At 46.7% G+C, this 23,594-nt stretch overlaps 1 protein-coding gene across 1 annotated transcript; it reads right to left on the reverse strand.

The window, feature by feature from the left end:
• Positions 1-297: 297 nt before the first annotated feature.
• On the reverse strand, positions 298-23,383 carry LOC141217718 (dynein axonemal heavy chain 12-like). Its single transcript, XM_073665853.1, has 11 exons — positions 23,202-23,383; positions 22,922-23,102; positions 22,236-22,376; positions 21,640-21,723; positions 19,988-20,176; positions 19,778-19,897; positions 18,600-18,789; positions 18,086-18,237; positions 17,493-17,634; positions 16,786-16,951; positions 298-1,159 (listed from the first exon to the last, which is right to left on the reverse strand). The coding sequence occupies exons 1-7, from the start codon at positions 23,381-23,383 to the stop codon at positions 18,628-18,630; spliced, it is 1,059 nt and encodes a 352-aa protein (XP_073521954.1). The 3' UTR covers positions 298-1,159; positions 16,786-16,951; positions 17,493-17,634; positions 18,086-18,237; positions 18,600-18,627.
• Positions 23,384-23,594: the final 211 nt, after the last annotated feature.

Consider the following 23,594-nt stretch of genomic DNA (forward strand, 5'->3'; position numbering starts at 1 on the left):
GCTAACCGCCGCTGCAGTGCAGACCTCTGGGGCAGATGTAAATGTGCAGCTCTGAATAGTACAACTCCCCACGGGAAGAGTAGGGCCCCAGGGTAGTGTATGATGGATGATGGAGGAGATGATTCCAACCGCATTAGCCAGGAAACGGAGGCCTCTTAAACAGTTCAGGGTCTTTATTAGAACAGGTAAAACGACCCAGAAACAGGCCCGGCTAGGAGGGGGCCTGGATGTCTGAGAGTAAGTGGGAAGCTGGCCCTGGTCAGAGTGAGGGTGTCGGCCTACCGTGCTCTCTGTGCTCCTTCTGGCTATTTCCCTTCTGGTAATGTAACAGCCCACATTCCTGAGCTCACCGTGTCCTCTCGCCCTTATGGCTTGCAACTTGGGTCCCTTGCTACTCCCGGCCTGGTACGGCTCTGCTGGTCCCTTCTGCTGTGGCGGAGCCTCCGGGCTTCTTAGGCCAAGGAACATACAGTCCCCTGCGGACTGGTTATCTGCTGTAGGATGTGGAATCCTCACAGCCTCAGACACCAAAGTCTGGAAGATTAGTTTCTTTATCTGCCAGGACAGACTCACTTCGCCTTTTGTCGCTGGCTCATGGCTCTCCTACTGCCACACGTCCTCTTAGGCTGCAACACAACTGTCTGTCCCTGCTCTGGGACACCTCTCAATCCAGAGACAGGTTGTCCAGTTCTCTCTAACCCTGCCCCCAGTTCCAGCTTTTATAGGGGCAGCCTGCTCCCCCTACTGGCCTGTGACAGGAGGTATTGCATGCTAATGGCCCTTGACTAGAGGACCTCCCCCTTGCTCTCAGACACAGCTTTATTATACATTTGTGTTATCCAGGCCAGGGTGACACATTCCCCCCTAGTAAAATTTAGTACTCCGGGACTAAACAATAAACAAAGATCATATGCATGACCATAAAACATTATCAGGCAAGTGACGCACAGATTGAGTTCTTAAGGTCACAGTGTGGTCTGTGACCGGGTGTCCATTTTCACCAACACAACGGGGAGCCTTAACCAGGTGGGGGTCTGTCCTAGCCCCAAGTCCTTTACAGTCTTAGTTCATTCCTTGGTCAGGCTCCGAACGCAGTCCATACAAAGTCCCGGTTATTAAAAGTCCATAACCTTTGAGTCCGTACGGTAACTGTAAGAAACTGAAATACACAATTACTAATCATGCATGTAAATTTGCAAACATTTCAACACTTGGCAACAGGGTTATTTACAGTTTTAGTGCACCCTATATTCTCCAGCGAGCGGGTATCTGCCCCTTTGTGCTTCTGGTTGACCTGCGTAACCCACTGTCTGGTGGTGGACCAACCTGGTTTTCTTCACTAGCGTTAGGGGTAGAGCTACCAGCTTGGTGTACAGGTAGGGCAGGCAGCTGTCTACGGGTCCTTTGGCTCATCGCAGGCATGGCAGGCTCACTGTCAGCAGAGGGTTGATTCTCCTGGGCTGCTGGTACAGGCTCTTCTGCCTCTGGAACTGCTTGCTCTTCTTCACCTTCCGGCTCTGGTGTAGGTTGTTGCTGAGCCGGTTGCAGGAAATGCAGGACGGGTACCACTATGGCATCGTTTATTCGAGTCCAGGACTGAGGGAACTCTCAGAGAACGGTGCTGATCATTTCTTCCTTGTCCTCTGCGGGTTCAAGGTCACTTTGATCCTCTTCTGCACTACGGAGTTGTTCGGGGCACCTTTTTAGGTGGTCTCTGGAGACGGTACTAGTGGTTTCTCCTCCATCCTTGGTGATCACGCACACCTTCGAGTTGTCATGATCAGACTGCAGTATGGTGTAGGGTTCCCTTTCCCACTGGTCGTCCATCTTATGTAGCCTTCTCTTTCGCTTCAGGACCTGCTCACCAGGTTCTAGGGGACCAGCAGGGGCGTGTTGGTTGAAGAGTCTTTCTTGCCTTTCTCTCACCTGGGCCAGGCTCTTCTCCTCACTCTCCTGTACATTCTTGTACTGCAGTCGCCTCTCCGTATCCCAGTCCGCATCCAGGGAGGTGTCCTCAGATGTTAGGACTCCCATCTCCAGATCTAGGGGCAGCTTACCTGGTCTGGCTCGCATCAGGTAAGCCGGGGTGCAGTTTGTAGCGTTCACCGGGATATGGTTGTATAAGTCTATCAGGTCCGGCAGTTTTTCTGGCCACAGGCTGCATTCCTCCAGGGGCAACGTCTTCAGGAGATCAATGACTATATTGTTCATTTAATCACACATCCCGTTGGTTTGTGGGCGGTAAGGCGTTGTCCGAATCTTCTTACAGCCATAGAGGTTGCAGAACTCTTGCAAGATTTCAGCTCCGAACGCTGGACCCTGGTCCGTCAGGACCTGTTCCGGATACCCGTGTGGACGGCAGAAGTATTGCTGGAAGGCTCTGGCCGCTGTTTGGGCTGTCAAGTCTTTTACCGGGACCACCACTAGAAAACGGGAATAGTGGTCCACGATTGTCAGGGCGTAGATGTATCCTGACCGGCTTGGAGCCAATTTGACGTGGTTCAGAGCTACCAGCTCAAGAGGCTGCTGGGTGACGATGGGCTTCAAGGGTGTCTTCTGGCTGGTGCGGTCTTTTCTCCTTAAGTTACAAGGGCCACAGTCCCTGCACCACTTCTCTACAGCCCCTCTCATGCCGACCCAAAAGAGCCGTCCTCTTAGCAGGAACTCCAGTTTCTTCCAACCGAAGTGCCCCGCTCTGTCATGGTAAGCCCCCAGGACCATAGCTGCATCCCGCCTTGGGACCACGACTTGCCAGGTCAGCTCTTGTGTCCGGTGGTTGACAAGTCTTCTGTACAGCTTGCCTTCATAGAGGAACAGCTTGCTCTTCTCTTTCCATAGCTGCTTGCTTCCTCTGGAGCATCCGGATCTAAGCGGGCATCTTCCTGGGTCAGCAGATCTTTCACCAGGCGGATTGCAGGGTCACTATCTTGGGTCTCGGCCCAGCTGTGGTGAGGTAGGGGATTGATCATAACGGTTGTTAAATCTTCCTCCTTCACGCGGTGGGAGTATTGAGCGGCCCCATACCGGTGAAACGCGGGGAGTTCTACCTCCTCCAGCTCTTCTGGGTCTTCGTCACCTTCAGGTAAGTGAGGCATTCTCGATAGGGCATCAGCGTTGGCATTGGTTTTGCCTGCCTGGTACTTGATCACGAAGTCATAATTGGAGAGACGGGCCATCCACCGCTGTTCCAGGGCACCAAGTCTTGCACTGTCTAGGTGTGTTAACGGGTTGTTGTCCGTGTACACAGTGAACTTTGCGGAGGTCAGGTAATGCTTGAAGCGTTCCGTTAGGGCCCACACCACCGCCAAGAATTCTAGCTTGAAGGAGCTGTAATTCTCCGGGTTCCTCTCGGTGGGCCTCAGCTTCCGACTGGCGTACGCGATCACTCTTTCTCTGCCCTGTTGGTTTTGTGACAGTACGGCTCCCAGTCCCACATTACTGGCGTCTGTGTGGAGAATAAAAGGCTGGCCATAATCAGGGTAGGCCAGGATCTCATCCCCTGTGAGGGCCATCTTCAACTGACGGAAGGACTCCTCTTCCGGTTTATCCCACTTGAAGGGTGGCTTTTGGCTTCTGGACTTAGACTGTCCTATCAGGAGGTCCTGCATAGGAGCTGCCATCTTAGTGAACCCGGGGATGAACCTTTGGTAGTAGCCTACCAACCAGAGGAATTGCCTCACTTCCTTGATGTTCGAAGGGCTTGGCCAGCTCTTGATTGCCGTGACCTTGTCAGGGTCGGGGGCTACTCCTTCCGCACTTACCACGTGCCCTAGGTACTGGACCTTCGGTTTCAACAGGTGACACTTTGATGGTTTCACCTTCAGGCCATAGCCTGCCAGGGCTTCGAACACCTCGGCCAGGTGCTTTAGATGGTGCTCGTAAGTCTTCGAATAGACGATCACGTCGTCCAGGTAAAGGAGGACAGTCTCGAAGTTTCGGTGCCCTAGACAGCATTCCATCAGCCTCTGGAAGGTCCCTGGTGCGTTCCAGAGCCCGAAGGGCATACAGTTGAACTCGCTCAGTCCCATCGGGGTGGTGAAGGCGGTCTTCTCCTTGTCAGCCTCTGCCACAGGAACCTGCCAGTACCCGCTAGTAAGGTCCAAAGTAGAAAAGAAGTTAGCTGATTTTAGTGCGGCTAAAGACTCTTCTATTCTAGACAGCGGATATGCGTCTTTGTGGGTGATACGGTTGATTTGTCTATAGTCCACGCACATTCTCATGGTGCCGTCTTTCTTTTTTACCAGAACCAGGGGGGCTGCCCAGGGGCTACAGCTATCTCTAATGTCCCCAGCTTCTTTCATTTCCCGCAGCATACCTTTGGCGTTCTGATAATGTGCAGGGGGTACAGGCCTGTGTCTCTCTTTTATTGGTGGGTGGCTCCCTGTGGGGATGTGGTGTTCTATCCCTTTTACTCTGCCGAAGTCTAGCGGGTGCTTACTAAAGACTCTCTCGTACTCCTGTACCACCCGGTAGACTCCTTGTTTTTGGTGCAGGGGAGTGGAGTCAGCACCCACATGGAGTTTCTGGCACCAGTCCTCCTTTTGTTTCTGGGAGCCATTACTCTCCGCCTGTGGAGAGGGAGGCAAAGGTTCCACGGCCCTGATAGCTTTGTGCTCAACAGCAAACAGTTTGGCAAGTGTAGCGTACCTGGGTAAGTGTACCTCCCTCTCCCCAATGTTGAGAATGTGAACGGGCACCCTCCCATGACGGACATCAACCACCCCCCAGGCTGTCAAAATGGTGGGCCTGCTGTCTGAGTACACGGGTTCTACCATGGCTTGGTAGTCTCTACCTCTCAACCCGATTGCAGTCCGACACCAGATCATCATTTCACTTTTGGGAGGCATGGAAATGGGGAATGGGTCACTGAGTCTTACGCTACCGATCTCACCACCAGACAGTTCTACCTGCTGCCGTCTCATCAGGGCTTTTATCTCCTTGTTGAGGACTCTCTGTTGGCTGGAACTAGCATTCACTGCCACCTGTTGTAGAATTACAATTACCTCTGAAAGACAATTTTCAATCACGTTAGTACCCACAGTTATTTTAGGGTGACTTTCGCGACGGTCAATGTCCACAATAATCACTCCCTGTGCCGGTAGTTCAACTTTACCAATTTTAATGGTCATTTCCTTGAACCCCATCTGCGGCACGGGCAAGCCATTACTGGCGATGATGCTCAAGTCACTGTCTGGGTACCGTGTTATATCAGCATCAGTCCAATACTGCTTAAAAAGTACATAAGTGATAGTAGTTACTTGCGACCCGGTATCCAGCAAGGCGCTCATGGGGATACCGTTCAGCACCACGGGTAAAACCGGGCGCCCCCCCCCAACGTACTTATCACGCCAATTATAAGGGCCTGGTGATCTTATGCCTGGGGGTTGGCTCTCTGCCCCAGGTTGGACCCGTTTAAATTACAGTACCTGGAAATGTGTCCGGGCTGGTTGCATCGACGGCAAATGGGCTGTCCATCCTCTGCGTAGCGATCTGTGGGCCTTCCTCGGAACGACGGGGTCCTCCTCTGTCGACGCCACGGGACATCCTCCGGACTTGAAGCCAACTCGATGGGTCTTGACGGGTCCACTTGTAACGCCTGGACGGTCCTGGTCAATGCCGCAACGCTCCTGGTCAGCTCCTGGACTTGGTGATGCAGATCTTTCGACGGGGCTTGGTTCAGGGCCTGTGCATCGTCCCCCACAGAGTCCACAGAGGAGGGCGCCGCCTTCTGGTGGTAGGTGAGAGCAGGGCGCCGGGGGTTTATAGCGCCACTTGTTGCGGGTTCACGGAGCACCCTTATGGCCCTGTCCTTGAATTGGGCAAAGGTCAGATCAGGGTTCTGAAAGAACATGAGGCGCAGCTGGGTCCTGTGGGCGCTAGACAGCAGACCTTCTATGAACTGTTCTGTTAGTAGCTTATCCGTATCCTGCACGCTGCCAGGGTCAGCTTGTTTGATGGCTCTCAAGGCTTCCTGCAAATTTAGGGCATAGTCTCTGATGCTGTCCTGTGCCCGCTGCTTACATCCGTAGAACCGCATTTTAATTTCAGCGGAGGTACGTGTATCAAAGGTACCCCACAGCCGGGCGAGAATGTCCTTTACGGTCCTTTTCTCCTCAGCGGGCCATTACTTTACCTCCCGCTGGGCTGTGCCAGTTAACTGCCCTGTCAGTATGCTAATCTTCTGTTCCTCTGTCAGGGGGTAAACTTGGAACAAACTGTACAGCCTTTCCTTAAAGTCAGTTAGGGCATGGGGCTCCCCTGAATACTTAGGCAACCAGGCCGCTCCATTGACGTAGGGCAGGGAAAATGGCATCACCGCTGCTGCAGCTGTGCTGGTGGTAGTGGGCGCCTCAGTGTCTGACATCTTCCTCCCCCCTAGTTAAGCGTGGCCTACCTTCTGACGATCCTCTTCTGTAGGCCGCGACTCCACTGGTGCTGCTCCGGACGAGGACCTGCGTCGCGTCCTGATGACGTCAGCGTCGCTCTCTCTCCCTTCCAGGACCTTGCGCAGCGTCGGTGCGTGGGGCGGAGATTCGGGTCTCGCGCGGTTTGGACGTCCACGCCCCTCCTCTTCCCGCGCAGCGTCCTGAAAATGGCATCCGTTGGCGGGAAAACGGCTGAAGATGGCGGGAACCGACGGAAGATGGCGGGAGACGGTTGAAAATGGCGGGAAACGGCTCCGGGTGGTGGAAAAACTCTTCTTCAGGTACGTGTACAGTCTTTTTCAGGCACGCAATACCCGTTTGTGGCGGGTTGGTTACAATCCTGCCGACTACGCCAAAGCTGACTCGCCCCCTGGGCCGTGGGGCACTCGGAGCCGGGCAATAGGGAGACGATGGGGGTAGTGGTGGCAACCCGGTCCGTGGCTTAGGGTGGTCAGGCCAGTGGCAGTCCTTTATAAGTTTTAAGTAATGTCCGACTACACCACCCGTGGATTGCGGTCAGTGCTAACCGCCGCTGCAGTGCAGACCTCTGGGGCAGATGTAAATGTGCAGCTCCGAATAGTACAACTCCCCACGGGAAGAGTAGGGCCCCAGGGCAGTGTATGATGGATGATGGAGGGGATGATTCCAACCGCGTTAGCCAGGAAACGGAGGCCTCTTAAACAGTTCAGGGTCTTTATTAGAACAGGTAAAACGACCCAGAAACAGGCCCGGCTAGGAGGGGGCCTGGATGTCTGAGAGCAAGTGGGAAGCTGGCCCTGGTCAAGATGAGGGTGTCGGCCTACCGTGCTCTCTGTGCTCCTTCTGGCTATTTCCCTTCTGGTAATGTAACAGCCCACGTTCCTGAGCTCACCGTGTCCTCTCGCCCGTATGGCTTGCAACTTGGGTCCCTTGCTACTCCCGGCCTGGTACGGCTCTGTTGGTCCCTTCTGCTGTGGCGGAGCCTCCGGGCTTCTTAGGCCAAGGAACATACAGTCCCCTGCGGACTGGTTATCTGCTGTAGGATGTGGAATCCTCACAGCCTCAGACACCAAAGTCTGGAAGATTAGTTTCTTTATCTGCCAGGACAGACTCACTTCGCCTTTTGTCCCTGGCTCGTGGCTCTCCTACTGCCACACGTCCTCTTAGGCTGCAACACAATTGTCTGTCCCGGCTCTGGGACACCTCTCAATCCAGAGACAGGTTGTCCAGTTCTCTCTAACCCTGCCCCCAGTTCCAGCTTTTATAGGGGCAGCCTGCTCCCCCTACTGGCCTGTGACAGGAGGTATTGCATGCTAATGGCCCTTGACTAGAGGACCTCCCCTTTGCTCTCAGACACAGCTTTATTATACATTTGTGGCATCCAGGCCAGGGTGACACACATTGTGGTCCTGTTCTTGTCACAGTTTGGGCAGCGACCATTATTTCCTCTTCTCTTCTGATCGAGAAGTTCCCTTATCACTCATCTTGTAAAGTGGCACAGAGCGGTAGTCGTGACTGAACGTCTGTCTGATTTCGCTCTGGCACTTTACAGACAATGGGTGTCCCAGTCCCAGTGTGCTCTAGGGTGTGGGGTGCAGCACATTCTCTTGTAGGCCGCAGGCCTCCACTGCCTTCAGGCTTCTTTCCTCAGAAGCCGCCGCACACAATTTAGGGGACACAAAGTTCTTTGTAACAGTCAAACATATACTTGACAGTTCTAGTTCATCAGGTGGGTACAGACAGGATAAGGCACAGCAGTTCACATTATCCTCCTTCTTAGCATAACTCCTCTTCAGCCCTGTTGCTAGCTCATCCTGTATTTCTCGTCCACCTCTGCAGTGCACCCGGGACTGGCCTTCAACTTCCATCCATGCAGGTCCCTGTCCATCTTCCTTTGTACTTCAGAGTACACAAAGTGTCCGGCAGCTCCTATGCCAGACCTTAGGCTCTGGACGTGACTGGAGCGACTGCTCTGGATCCCAGTAATGCCTCCCACTGCCTGGAACAAGTGACACATGCTGCCCCTAGCAGCCCACCGCACCTGAACTTCACCTTCACTATGCACTTCACTAACTCTCACTGAACTCACACTATTCTGACTCCATGACTAAGCTGCAAGCATAGGGCGCTGTGAGACACCGTTTCTAGGCTGTCTCTTTACCGTACTCACACATAGTGATGTCTTCAGATAGTTTAACTCGAATGCAAGAAGCACATTGTTGAAGATTCAGAAGAAGATTTATTTTCTAGCAGAATACTCGATGATGTGCAAATGTACAGCAGGTAAAAAGACTTTTTTAGAAACGGGCTGGAAGCACATAAGCTTCTAACATGGCTGAAGATGGTGAATGAGGAAGAAGAATGGAGAAGAAGGGAGGGGTTACTGACATCACAGCTACATCTGAGAGAGACAGGGAGAGACAAAGGACAAACTTATAAGAAAGGAAAACCTAACTGCATAGCAACAAAACAGCAACTTAATGATAGTGCAATATGGTCTGTAAGATTCCCAAATCATGGGACATGGCGCACACTATCAGGAAGTGCCCCTCTTTTTATTAACACTAGTGCCCATCCACTGCACTAGTTCTATCAATAACTATTTCCTATCTCATATACTAAACCTATTATCCTTATCCTATGTGTTATGCAATTCAAAAATTCTATAAACAAATTAGGAAATCCCAGAATTATAATAGAAACCCTAAAATACAAATGTTATTAAATCTCATTAAAAGCGGGACATATATCACCCTAAGTGAAAACAAATTAGTCACACCCCTAATGATAGACCCTTATTCAGACTGCCGGAAGAGGCACTTCTCAATCAGAGGCAGGCCACACCCATTGAGTACTATATACAGTGGGTACGGAAAGTATTCAGACCCCTTTACATTTTTCACTCCTTGTTTCATTGCAGCCATTTGGTAAATTCTAAAAAGTTCATTTTTTTTTCTCACTAAAGTACACTGTGCACCCCATCTTGACTGAAAAAAATAGAAATGTAGAAATTTTTGCAAATTTATTAAAAAAGGAAAACTGAAATATCACATGGTCATAAATATTCAGACCCTTTGCTCATATTTAAGTCACATGCTGTCCATTTCCTTGTGATCCTCCTTGAGATGGTTCTACTCTTTCATTGGAGTCCAGCTGTGTTTAATTAAACTGATAGGACTTGATTTGGAAAGGCACACACCTGTCTATATAAGACCTCACAGCTCACAGTGCATGTCAGACCAAATGAGAATCATGAGCTCAAAGGAACTGCCTGTTACGATGTTAGTAGATACCCTGAAGTCCAATGGCGTGGGCCAAAAGCAGAGACTGAGACAAGAGTAGTGTGAAAGTCTATTTTAAACTCAAGTGCAAAAGATCACAGCAAACAGTTTATGAAGGTAAGTTCATTCCAAACAACACTTCTTAGAACCTAATCTGTAAGGCACGGCCTTCATTACTATTAGGGTATGTAAACGTTAACGATAGTCCAAGTTTACTTAGGTACAGTAATATGCAAACAGAAATAAGGATAGTAAGCAGACGTAGGCATTCCTCAGTTGATTGTGGACTCACGTAGTGCAGAAGAGAAGACAAACTGGAATATGGATCTGGATATTGAAGAATGCAGGAGGTGCAGCGGAGGAAACAGCGATGTCTTAAACCAGAATGAGGGAAATTATGCCAGAATAGGGACAATATGCCAGAGAGGAGCCCATGATGGGGGAAAATGTTATAGCATGAGGTCTGACCCAATTCCCAACTCCATTTGCTGAAATGCAGCCCCAAACTTACAGGACCCTTCACCGTGGTTATGCATCACTATTGACCACAGACACTCATTATTGTTCTGCTCTCCAGCCCTTCAGTGAACAAACTCCCTACAGTAACAACCACATTTTTCATATTTTGGCTCAACCGCGCACAACTTGCCAATCCCCCCCCCCTCCTTCCCCGTTTTCTCTGTTTTAATGCAGTGACTCAGCGTCACTTGGCCTTGTTTTGATGTGGAAGATATGGCTTTTTCACCATAATTCTGCTATGAAGACCACTTCTGGCCAGTCTTCTCTGAACAGTAGATGAGTGAAGCTGAGTCCCACTGGTTGCTGCCAGTTCTGAGCTGATGGCACTGCTGGACATCTTCCGCTTTTGAAGGAAAGTAACCATAATGTGTCATACATCTGCTGCACTAAGTTTCCTTGGCCGACCACTGCATCTATTGACCTCAACCTTGCACATTTTCTTGTGCTTCTTCACTAGTGCTTGAATGACACATCTTGAACCCTCAATCTGCTTTGAAATTTGTGCCTTAGAGACCTTGCTGATGTAGTATAACTTCCTTGTGTATTCTTGCTCAGTCTTGCCATGGTGTATGACCAGACACCTGACTGCATTATTACAAAATCCCTGACTTTGCGCAGGTGTACCTAGAAGAATTGATGCTGTTTTAAAGTGAAAAGTTGGTCACACCAAATATTGATTGGATCTAGATTTTTCGTTTGTTCATTCACTTGTATTTTGTTAATTGATTAAATAGATCATTAACATTTCTATTTTTGAAGCGTTCTTACTTTACAGCATTTTTTCTACACATTTCTAAAAATTATTTTTATGTGTCTTTTATTTGCTCATTAATAATCTGATATACCTTTTGGTATTTTGTGTATAGTTGTTTTTTTGCTGTTGGGGTAAATTGTAGGATATTGATTTCAGAGGGGTTTCCTGATCCTTTGATTGTAGGAATGAGTGGTATATATGTGCTAATAAATTAGGACAAACGTAGGAAATTTAGGAAAAAAATTGGACATATCGGCAGTAATAACATGCTGATTGTGATGTCATGAAGATGACTTGAATTTCCACCATTAAGAGAACAGCATTGCTGGTCATTTATATTAAGTAAATTGGATATTCATTCTTCTCGATTGTGATGTCATGAAGATGACTTGAATTTCAACCAATCAGAGATCAGCATGTTTCAGGTCACCCAGATAGAACAGTCCATGAAACATGAGTCACGGCCACTGTGAGGTCATAATGCTGATTAGAATTTCCACCAATCAGAAAACAGAATTGCCCAGAAGAACCACCCAGGAGGTATGAGTCATCGCCACTGTGAGGTCATAATGCTGACCAATCACAGAGCAGCCATGCCCAGATTTTCCACCAATCACAGAGCAGGCACCCCCAGATTTTCCACCAATCAGAGATAAGCAGTGGGTATAAATAGCAGCCACACCCAGATTTTCCACCAATCAGAGATCAGCAGTGGGTATAAATAGCTGCTGCCGCCTGCCCGGCTTAGCCTTGCACTGGTTGGGTCTCTCTCTTTTTCTCTCTCTTGGTATCTCCCGGTATCTATCCCTCCCCTCTCTCTCTTTGACCCAACGGCCCTCTTAAGGGCTACCCCAAATGTGTAAAAGATAGAACCAATATTTGTGTTGTTTGTCCGTTTTATGAGCCTGTGATTAACCCCTTCCCACTCTTTGCTATATATATATATATATATATATATATATATATATATATATATTTATTATGTGCAGGTGGGCCTTAAAGGGATTTTCCAGGACAAACATTTTGATGGCTTATCCCCTGGTTAGCTCATTAATATCAGATTTGTGGTGGTCCGGCACGTGGCACCTCCACTAATCAGGTGTTTGCAGCTTCGGCCGAGGTCAGATGTAAACAGTGTTGAGGAGCTGAAAAATCACTGATCTGTTCACTCTGTAGTGGCCGCTCCCTGGTGCTGCAGATCAGCTCCTATTACATGAATATTAGCTGATCTGCAGGACCCACAGTACAGTGAATGGAGCTGTGATGTTCAATCTTCACACTATTTACACTTGAGCGCTGCAATCAGCTGATGGGTAGAGCCGGTGCCGCGTGTCGGAGCCCCACCGATCTGATATTGATAACCCATCCCCAGGATAAATCATCATTATTATACTACTCATACATGAAGAAAGCGAGGTGGCACACCGATTTAATAAAATCTTCTTTTATTCCATTTCCATTAAAAATACAGGGAAGCGGCGCCTTTTGCGGACGACGGCCGTTTCGCGTGTCTATCACGCTTCTACGGGTCGAGGCATATGGTCATGGGGGTGTGCAGGGGTTAAAATACTCCCGACCCCACCCCCTGCACCAAACAGCCATACAAAATGTTACAACAAAAAATACATTAAAAACAACCACCCAGGAGGTATGAGTCATCGCCACTGTGAGGTCATAATGCTGACCAATCACAGAGCAGCCACACCCAGTTTTTCCACCAATCAGAGCAGCCATACCCAGATTTTCCACCAATCAGAGATCAGCAGTGGGTATAAATAGCCGCTGCCGCCTGCCCGGCTTAGCCTTGCACTGGTTGGGTCTCTCTTTTTTCCCTCTCTTGGTATCTCCCGGTATCTCTCCCTTCCCTCTCTCTTCTCTCCCTCCCCTCTCTCTTCTCTCTCTCTCTTTGACCCAATGGCCCTCTTAAGGGCTACCCCAAATGTGTAAAAGATAGAACCAATATTTGTGTTGTTTGTCCGTTTTATGGATGGAGCGAGACATGATGTCCCAGATGTGTCCCGGATTCAGGTCTGGGGAACGGGCGGGCCAGTCCATAGCTTCAATGCCTTCATCTTGCAGGAACTGCTGACACACTCCAGCCACATGAGGTCTGGCATTGTCCGGCATTAGGAGGAACCCAGGGCCAACTGCACCAGCATATGGTCTCACAAGGGGTCTGAGGATCTCATCTCGGTACCTAATGGCAGTCAGGCTACCTCTGCCGAGCACAAGGAGGGCTGTGCGGCCATCCAAAGAAATGCCACAGAACACCAGGATTGGCAAAGACGCCAGTCTGAGGATCTCATCTCGGTACCTAATGGCAGTCAGGCTACCTCTGCCGAGCACAAGGAGGGCTGTGCGGCCATCCAAAGAAATGCCACAGAACACCAGGATTGGCAAAGTCGCCACTGGCGCCCTGTGCTCTTCACAGATGAAAGCAGGTTCACACTGAGCACATGTAACAGACGTGACAGAGTCTGGAGACGCCGTGGAGAGCGATCTGCTGCCTGCAACATCCCTCAGCATGACCGGTTTGGTAGTGGGTCAGTAATGGTGTGGGGTGGCATTTGTTTGGAGGGCCGCACAGTTCCCTTTATTTTTTGAGCAGTGCATATACATATATAAAATGATCCTCCCCCACCATGTGACATACTGCATACCTCATAGGGACAGCAGTCAGGAAGCACCAGTAGTACCAGCAGCTCCCACAGTACAATGCAAATGTAGCATTCTCAGCGTGTACTGACCAATGCTGTCCACCAGGTGGCATCAGCAGGAAATTACAGGGATGAGACAAGCACTGCATGACAGCCCCGCCCCAATCTGCCCTATACCAGACACGCCCCCTACCAATGCCCCACCCCCGCTGCCATGACAACCGAATTGTTTAATGGCAGAATGAGACCTTATATGAGCAAAGAAGTAGCGGCCGGAGAGCGGGGTCCGCACAGGTGAGCGCCCCCATAACACAGTGTATGTACTGCACGTCAGCTCTATGGCAGACTGTCACCTGTGCTGGATCCAGTACGTGTTACACTTATATCTGTACAGAGACACAGAGGACGCAGCGGGGCCCTGTTGCTATATATTTGTGTGTGTGTATATATACAGTATATATATATGTGTGTGTATATACAGTATATATATATATATATATATATATATATATATGTGTGTGTCTATATACAATATATATATGTGTGTGTCTATATACAGTATATACTGTATATGTGTGTGTGTATATTCAGTATATATGTGTGTGTGTCTATATACAGTATATATGTGTGTGTGTCTATATACAGTATATATATATATGTGTGTGTATATATACACAATATATATATGTGTTGTGTATATATACAATATATATATATATATATATATATATATATGTGTGTGTGTATATATATATATATATATATATATATGTGTGTGTATATATACAGTATATATATGTGTGTGTATATACAGTACAGAAAAAAGTTTGGACACACCTTCTCATTTAAAGATTTTTCTGGATTTTCATGACTTTGAAAATTGTACATTCACACTGAAAGCATCAAAACTATGAATTAACACATGTGGAATTATATACTCAACAAAAAAAGTGTGAAACAACTGAAAATATGTCTTATATTCTAGGTTCTTCAGAGTAGCCACCTTTTGGTTTGATGACTGCTTTGCACACTCTTGGCATTCTCTTGATGAGCTTCAAGAGGTAGTCACCGGAAATGGTCTTCCAACAATCTTGAAGGAGTTCCCAGAGATGCTTAGCACTTGTTGGCCCTTTTGACTTCACTCTGCGGTCCAGCTCACCCCAAACCATCTCGATTGGGTTCAGGTCTGGTGACTGTGGAGGCCAGGTCATCTGGCATAGCACCCCATGACTCTTCCTCTTAGTCCAATAGCCCTTACACAGCCTGGAGGTGTGTTTGGGGTCATTGTCCTGTTGAAAAATAAATGATGGTCCAACTAAACGCAAACCGGATGGAATAGCATGCCGCTGCAAGATGCTGTGGTAGCCATGCTGGATCAGTATGCCTTCAATTTTGAATAAATCCCCAACTGTGTCACCAGCAAAGCACCCCCACACCATCACACCTCCTCCTCCATGCTTCACAGTGGGAACCAGGCATGTAGAGTCCATCCGTTCACCTTTTCTGGGTCACACAAAGACACGGTGGTTGGAACCAAAGATCTCAAATTTGGACTCATCAGACCAAAGCACAGATTTCAACTGGTCTAATGTCCATTCCTTGTGTTCTTTAGCCCAAACAAGTCTCTTCTGCTTATTGCCTGTCCTTAGCAGTGGTTTCCTAGCAGCTATTTTACCATGAAGGCCTGCTGCACAAAGTCTCCTCTTAACAGTTGTTGTAGAGATGTGTCTGCTGCTAGAACTCTGTGTGTGTCATGGGTGTGTCGCCACGAAGATCGTCGCGACTACACAGCCTGACTTCTCGCAGCTGAGTTTTTGGTGCTTTGTTTTTTGTTGTTGTGAGGGAGTTAATTCTCTCTCTCTGTGCTTGACGAGGCTCAGCCTCGCCCAGCTGCAGTTAATGCTGCAGTATTGGGATTCCTTCAAATACCTGCTGGTCTGTTAGGGAAGTTGTCGGTGAAAGCATTTCTTGCAGACCTTCAGAGTGGATCGTTGTTTGGTGGAGTTCAGAGGAGTATGCGGTGTGGTTTGTTCCCTTCCTCCCTTTATCATTTATCTCCTAACCTGTTGTTGTTCCCTCTGTAATTGTGGTGTTAGTTTTTGTATGCAAGGTGGTTTTTGGTTTTCCCCTTGTACTGTCTCGTTTGTCTAGTACTGTGTTTTGGGCATTTTCTATCCTGTTTCCCATTGTTGTGATCGGGGTCCTTCTCAGGACTAGATTACTTAGGTTCAGGGATATTCAGAAGTTTATGGTTACGCTGGCGGCCTGGACCTCTGTACCATTAACAGTACCTCCAGGTTGAGGGATTAGTCAGGGCCCCCGTCTAGGGTCAGCTCAGGCCCCTGACCCCCCTGTACGCTCTGACAGCGTGACAGTGTGGCATTGACCTGGTCTCTAATCTGAGCTGCTGTTAACCTGCGATTTCTGAGGCTGGTGACTCGGATAAACTTATCCTCAGAAGCAGAGTTGACTCTTGGTCTTCCTTTCCTGGGGCAGTCCTCGTGAGCCAGTTTCTTTGTAGCGCTTGATGGTTTTTGCAACTGCACTTGGGGACACTTTCAAAGTTTGCCCAATCTTTCGCACTGACTGACCTTCATTTCTTAAAGTAATGATGGCCACTCGTTTTTCTTTACTTAGCTGCTTTTTTCTTGCCATAATACAAATTCTAACAGTCTATTCAGTAGGACTATCAGCTGTGTATCCACCAGACTTCTGCACAACACAACTGATGGTCCCAACCCCTTTTATAAGGCAAGAAATCCCACTTATTAAACCTGACAGGGCACACCTGTGAAGTGAAAACCATTTCCGGTGACTACCTCTTGAAGCTCATCAAGAGAATGCCAAGAGTGTGCAAAGCAGTCATCAAAGCAAAAGGTGGCTACTTTGAAGAACCTAGAATATAAGACATATTTTCAGTTGTTTCACACTTTTTTGCTAAGTATATAATTCCACATGTGTTAATTCATAGTTTTGATGCCTTCAGTGTGAATGTACAATTTTCATAGTCATGAAAATACAGAAAAATCTTTAAATGAGAAGGGGTGTCCAAACTTTTGGTCTGTACTGTATATATATATACATACATACACACGCTGCATATATACGTATAGTGGAAAAGATAAAAGAAAACTTACAAATAAAAAACTAATTTTTTTTGCGAATATTACCAATTCCCGTGGTCTAATAACTGCTGCAGGAGCTCGATAGGTGGCTGTGCTCCATATTTTTCTAATGCCGGCATGTTCATATCATCCACAAATATGACGCATTTCTTCCCCATCTGAGGTCGTACACGCCTTTCCGTCTTTTGTCCAGTCTGTCCATGATGATATTCTAGAATAAGATGCAAACTATGTGTCGGAAGATTCAATAGGTTGACCACTACTGCGGTGTCTCATTTTCAGGTAGAAAACATCACATGACCGCTGCAGCCAAATCAGCGGCTATTGATTGGCTTCAGAATTGATGTTTCATTCGACCTAGAAGAACTAGTCTTCTAGCTCTCTTTTCTGGCTCAGAAAGAAAGTCACCACTGCAGGCGATCATCTGACACTGGTTGGCTTCATTGACATCTCCTGGTCGAAAAGGAAGTGAAGAGACCGATGGGGACACAGGCGGCAGCGTGGAGAAGCGACAGGGTATTTTTTTTGTTTTAAGACACACATGGGTCCATCAACCCATTTAAATGTATGTCTGACCATCTAATACACAGATCTTCAGGGTCTGCGAGAGAGACCTCTGTTGTTTGTGGGTCTCCTCTCTGGCTCATAGCAGAGGGTCCTAAGTGGCGTATCCCCCCCAATGACATCTATATATCGTAATGAAGCAACCTCTTTCATTTGTCAGAAGGCAGGGTGATAAAAAGAAGACAAACCTGAATCTGATTGGCACTGGTGCGAGCAGAAAAGTTGATGAAGAAGGGAAAGAATTTTTTTTTGTCCAGATTGTTCATCAGTTTGTCTTTGACGTAAATAGATTTCTCTGTCCCCGTCAGTCCCACAAATAAGAGTGGTCTGCTAAAAAAGGAAAGTAGTTTGTAGGACAACCATAAAATCAAACATTTTACAGTGTTGAGAATAAAACTACTAATTTAGGCCCGAATTCAGACGTCCGATAAACACCATCCATGTACGGACCAAGATCTCCGGACCCAAACTCGCCAGCCTCATGGATGTCTATGAGGCTGTCAATTTCAGGTCAGGGGTCCCGCGGCCCGTCCGTCCATCGTGATATGTGTTTCCCGTCCTTAAGTAACTAGCAAACTATTTTCATTTATACAAACTGTATTTAGTACAGACATAAAACAGACAGGTGTGAATGGCGGCCAGTTTTCTGTGTATAGACCAATAGGGTTTCCTAATTCGACTCCACTATCCGAATGGTTTTCCCATACAATAAGTAATTGTGATGGCAAAATGGATAATTGTCAACAAGGTTTCCTAATAAGAGTCATTTTGTTACTCTTACTTGGTGTTTTTGATGCACATATCCATGAGGAAGGTGTATCTGACAGTATCCATAGTTGGCACAATGATATCTTGGATTTTGGTGCTTTTGTCCCACGTGGCTGTGCCTTTAATAAACTCATTCCAGTGAACCCAGCGCCCTCGGCCTTTTAACTTCAAATAAAAAAAAAGTAGTTACAACTTTGATAAACCATATTCGGACACATTTGATGTAAGGATAAGAGAGCACTGACACATTACATAAGTTTGACATTTAGGTCCTGTTCACACTGCGTTTATGCAGCATGTCTATTACTTTGCCAGAGGATCTGACGGAATCCACTTAGGTCATTGGACTCCATGTCTCCTTCTGAATTCAGTTTTTCGGGGATTCAATCAGAACCTCTGGCAGAGTCATAGATATACGGCATAAACACAGTGTGAACATGTCCTAAGAGACCTAAGATAATAACCCAAAGGCCAAAGTTATAAGTTGCTGAGCATTAGGCTTGATTTCCATGAAGAAATCCCTTTACCTCGTACATGTAGTCATAGACCAGGCCTTTATCGTCCAAAGGACATTCCCATTTCCCCACGGAGGACAGGAAAGGGCTCTGATCGATCTTTCCTGTGACAATTTCTTTGAAAAAAAACATCAAACTTCACTCGGCTGTCGGTGTCACAACAGCCGCCAATGGACCAAACCAGGGAGAAAGCAAAACTGGCCTAAAAGAGAAGAAAAGGGATACAATATACAGCGGGCGAAATAAGTATTGAACACGTCACCAATTTTCTAAGTAAATATATTTCTAAAGGTGCTATTGACATGCAATTCTCAGCAGACGTCAGGAACCTGCCTCTAACAATCGCGGATGACGTGGTCGAGCTTCAAAGGAGACCGTGATTTTTGCTATATGCAGCAATGGTGTAGCATTGCTGTATATAGCACAAGCGATCAGACGATCGCAGCTTTAAGTTCCCTAAGGGGGCTAATAAATACAGAGAAAAGTTACAAAAAATGTTTTAAAAAGTATGAAAAAAAACAAAAAAAAAACCCATAAAACTTGAAATGGGTTTTTTCCCCCAGTAAAAACAGAGAAAATACGTTTTACAAAAAATACACATATGTGGTATCGCCGCATTCAGAAAAGTCCAATCTATCAAAATATAAAAATAATTAACCCGATCAGTAAACGGCGTAACGAGAAAAAAAATCAAGAACGACAAAATTATGTTTTTCTGGTTGATGCAGTATCACAAAAAATGCTGTAAGAAGCGATAAAAATGTAATATCTATCGCAATATGGTATCAACAAAAACATTGTCTCGTACCACAAAAAATAAGCTCTCAAACAGCTCCATCGACTAAAAAATGAAAACGTCACGGGTCTCGGAAAATGGTGACACAACCCAAAAAAATGTTTTTTCCCAAACCTCTAATTTTTTTTTTTCACTACCAATCTAATAAAAAAACTGGACATGTTTGGTATCGGTGTAATCGTACTGAGGAGTGAATCATATTGCTAAGTAATTTTACCACACAATGTACACCGTAAAAACAATTCCCAAAAAATAATGTCAGAATTGTGATATTTTCACAATTTCTCTCCACTTGGAATTATTTCCCCGTTTTCCAGGAGCATAGGAAAGCACTGTCTATACCTGCAGATGGATCAGCCACACTGTGTATGGGATCGGCAGATCTTCCACTTACCAGGATCCAGATACGAATGTTCTTATTATTCGGATCCTCTCTCACCACATCAAAAATCAGCATCTCCAATAATGGTGTGAGTGATATTACCACATTGCCATTGCTGGTTGTCACCAGATCCTATGAGGAAAGACATTAGGACACTGAGGGTAAATCTAGACTACAAACTTGCGCAATGCTCCTACAATTGAGAGGACACATGGCGCCCACCTTGCACTGCTTTCGGAGGAATCGAAGGGAAGGTTGGACGAGCCACTTAAAGAGTTCCTCTAGAAGAGCGAGGTGGTCCTTAGTCTTCAGTGCATCGGGAAGGGTGCTGAGCCAGGACCTCACCAGGGGCGCCCAGCCCAGTTGTTGGGGTTCCAGATAAATCATACCGCAGCGGCTAACAGTGGCGGGCTGGAGAGAGAGATATACTAAGTAGGGTTGCCCTAAGACACAAGCCCATCCAGTTATCTAATTATCTCGCTGGGTGGATGAAAAACAGTCTACAAAGTCGTTTCCAAGTGTCCTGACGTTTCCATCATCCATAGATTACATAGACATCCATTTATTTGAGTAGAAGCTATGTAACATTACATTTTCCCTACATTCAGTGCTGGTGTCAGGAACTGGATCCTCACCATTTAGATGATTGTTGTAGTAGCACCAGAATGAAAGGGACTGACAATCCCTTTAATTATAGCGACTAAAGTGAATGTAGAGATGACTGTCAGTAGCGTAACTAGAGTCCGATGGGCCCCCATTGCAACATTTGGACCCCCTGCATGTTGGTCAGATGTATGGGCCCTTATAGTGTTCTAAATCCTATAAGGACATACGTGTTGCACCTCCTACCCCATTATGTAGTAATATCCCCCATATTGGGCTCCTTCCTGGTATATATGTCCCCTGTTCTGGCCCCATCCTGGTATATATATCCCCCATCCTAGTGTACATGTCCCTTATCCTGGGCCCCACCTTGATATATATATCCCCCATCCTGGTATATATGTCCCTTATCCTGGGCCCCACCTTGATACATATATCCCCCATCCTGGTATATTTTTCCCCCATTCTGGTATATATATCCCCCATCCTAGTATATATATCCCCCATCCTGGTATATATATCCCCCATCCTAGTATATATATTCCCCATCCTGGTATATATATATATCCCCATCCTAGTATATATATCCCCCATCCTGGTATATGTCCCCCATTCTGCCGTTGTACTTTAATGCATAGGAAAAAAATAAATGATTCTGCTCTCTTTTCCTCCGCTCCCCCGCTGTGCGCCATCCTCTTCTGAAGCCAGCATCTGACTTCAGAGTGCAAGCTTCGGGAGCATATGATGTCACTGTCATGCACCCTCAGTCACGTGCACGCCGACATCAGCTGCTGGCTTCTGATTAGCCGGCAGCGTGCATTGTCGTGCACAGACCCAACAGGTCTCTGCGCCTCAATACACTTCGTCTGAATGTGCGTTCGGGGGTGCACATGCAGTTGAAGTTTGCGCTGATGTCGGCGGGCCCCTCACCTGCACAGGCCCAGTCGCGACCTCTGCAACCGCGATCATTACACCCCTGATGACTGTGTATGTAGGACTTCCAAATCGGTGAATGGAAGAGTTGCTCGTGCTGCCAAACTCTCCTTTCACAGCGGCACAAGATGGGGCCTCATATTCGAGAAAAGTTAGGGTGGGTGCCAGAGGAGAGACCCTCATCTATCAGACAATTATGGCCATTTTGTGGATATGCTTTAAAAGATGAGAATACCTCTAAAAGTCAACCCTATAACTAAATCTGATTAGTTAGCATTAGATCCCCCGATGTACAAGTATATGGGAACTCCTCTCTTATAGGATGAGTGAAAACCTACCGACGCCTGGGAAAGGTCCATTGTTTCAAAAATCAGACTCATCTGAGGTGACATCTGAATGATCTCCCCACTCATCAAGCAACGCTAAAAATAACAGGACATATTTAAAACAATATTAAATGTTGAACAAATGAATAATAACTTAATCCACGGAGTCTGATCAGTAACCTCATAAAGGATCATTGTAAGCTTTAGTGGAGAAAGTACAATCATTATGTGCACAAATTAATATCTGAAAAAAGTGCAAAAATCTAGTAGCTGATTTATAATTGGAAGATGATCCTGCAATGAATATCTTTTAAAGCGTCTCTCTCCACATACAATACATAAGTCCTCTACTAAAGGCTTATTTCCATCTTCATGAATGGATATTGTCGGATAGTGTTAGGAAATACAAACAGTTTTTGCAATTTACTGCTAATTAAAGATATATAAAGATGCCATAAAATCTAATGTTTTCTATTCTCCATCATGGCTGTAGATATACATGGAGGATAACTTTTTGTATCACTTTTTGTTATGCTACATGGTGATGAAAACAGAAAAGGATATAAATAAAAAAAAAAAAGTTTTCACAAAGTAAAATAGAGAGTTACCTTTTTATTATCATCTAGGACGGTGTTCATACTTTCTATCCCTAGCGTATCAATAGGTCCATCAAAGATAACCCATTTTCTTTCCGGGGTCTCAGATAACGCAAACTCCCGGAAAGTATTAGCGACTATCCCATCGGTCCACTGCAAATGAAGAGAGGCATCAATAAAATTGCTCTTCCCATAAAATCCAATACAATCCCACAATTGAAAGGATTATTAAAGGGAATGCCTGGGATTATGATATTGATGATGCACATGTATTGACTACACGTGGCCCCTATTGAAGTGAACGTGGCGGCACCGGGAGAGACCGCAAGTAAGTGATTTGCATATACGCGGTCACATGCCAACTAGAAGTGCATGACCTCACTCAAAGCAAGTGTATTGAGTGAGGCTAGACACAGTCTATTCAGAATGTGGCTGGAAGTATGCAAATTTATGCTAATTTCTGGCATAAATAATACAATTTGTTGCTTCCATGTCTGATGGGGAAAATAAAACAGTTTCCAATTTTTGTGCAAACAGGGGGTAAGCAATAATAAAATGATTGCCCGGCAATGTATGGCTGGGATCTATGTCTCTGAAGGAACCCCATCTACCATGTCCATAAGCCATAAAAGGGGAGATTTTCCCATTTTCAGCAAAGATATTAGTATTATAAACAATAATTCCAATCATAGACGAACCTCATGTGACACTGGATCAAACTGCCCGAACAGCTGCCCCATGGTGATGGCTTTAGGGTTCACTGTCCGGTAAATCACTTTTTCTTCTTCGCACCCTCGCTCATTCATAAGAGACAGCGTATCAGCGAGGACGTGGAGGACCTTCGTTTTTCCAGAGAACGGCTCTCCAACCAACATAAAACTGCACGGGATAAACAAAACGCAGCATGGTCCATTGTATAAAATGGAAACCGCGAAGAATAAATCCCCCGTCCCATGGACTTCTGTAGTTCCAGCTTACCCGTGTCTGACAATCATCATCTCATACGTCTGGATCATGTCCTCCAGGAAGACCTTCTCGGGCTGGATGTTGTGTCCAGCACAGCTCTCCTGTGCGCATTCAAGGAAATCCTGAGCAAAAGGAAGGTAAAATATTCCATCAGTCTGTTTACAGTGGATCCAATTAGAGGTGGGAGAATACATTTTCAGGACCCAGATCAGTATTCTGTGGCCGCTGGACGGGACCCCTGAGAGCCGCCTCTTAGCTGCCGGCATCCCCGGCTCCTCTTCTGATTATATGGCCTGGTGTACATCATGCTGCAACCATAACTTCATGCCAGGCCGGCTAATCTGAAGAAGAGCCGGGGGGCAGGAAGAAATAAGGTGGCTCTCAGGGGTCTCATTCAGTGCCCAC

This window comes from Phyllobates terribilis, unplaced genomic scaffold (assembly GCF_046119375.1).
Source record: "Phyllobates terribilis strain yellow unplaced genomic scaffold, ASM4611937v1 Scaffold_247__1_contigs__length_2908721, whole genome shotgun sequence".
NCBI lineage: Eukaryota > Metazoa > Chordata > Amphibia > Anura > Dendrobatidae > Phyllobates > Phyllobates terribilis.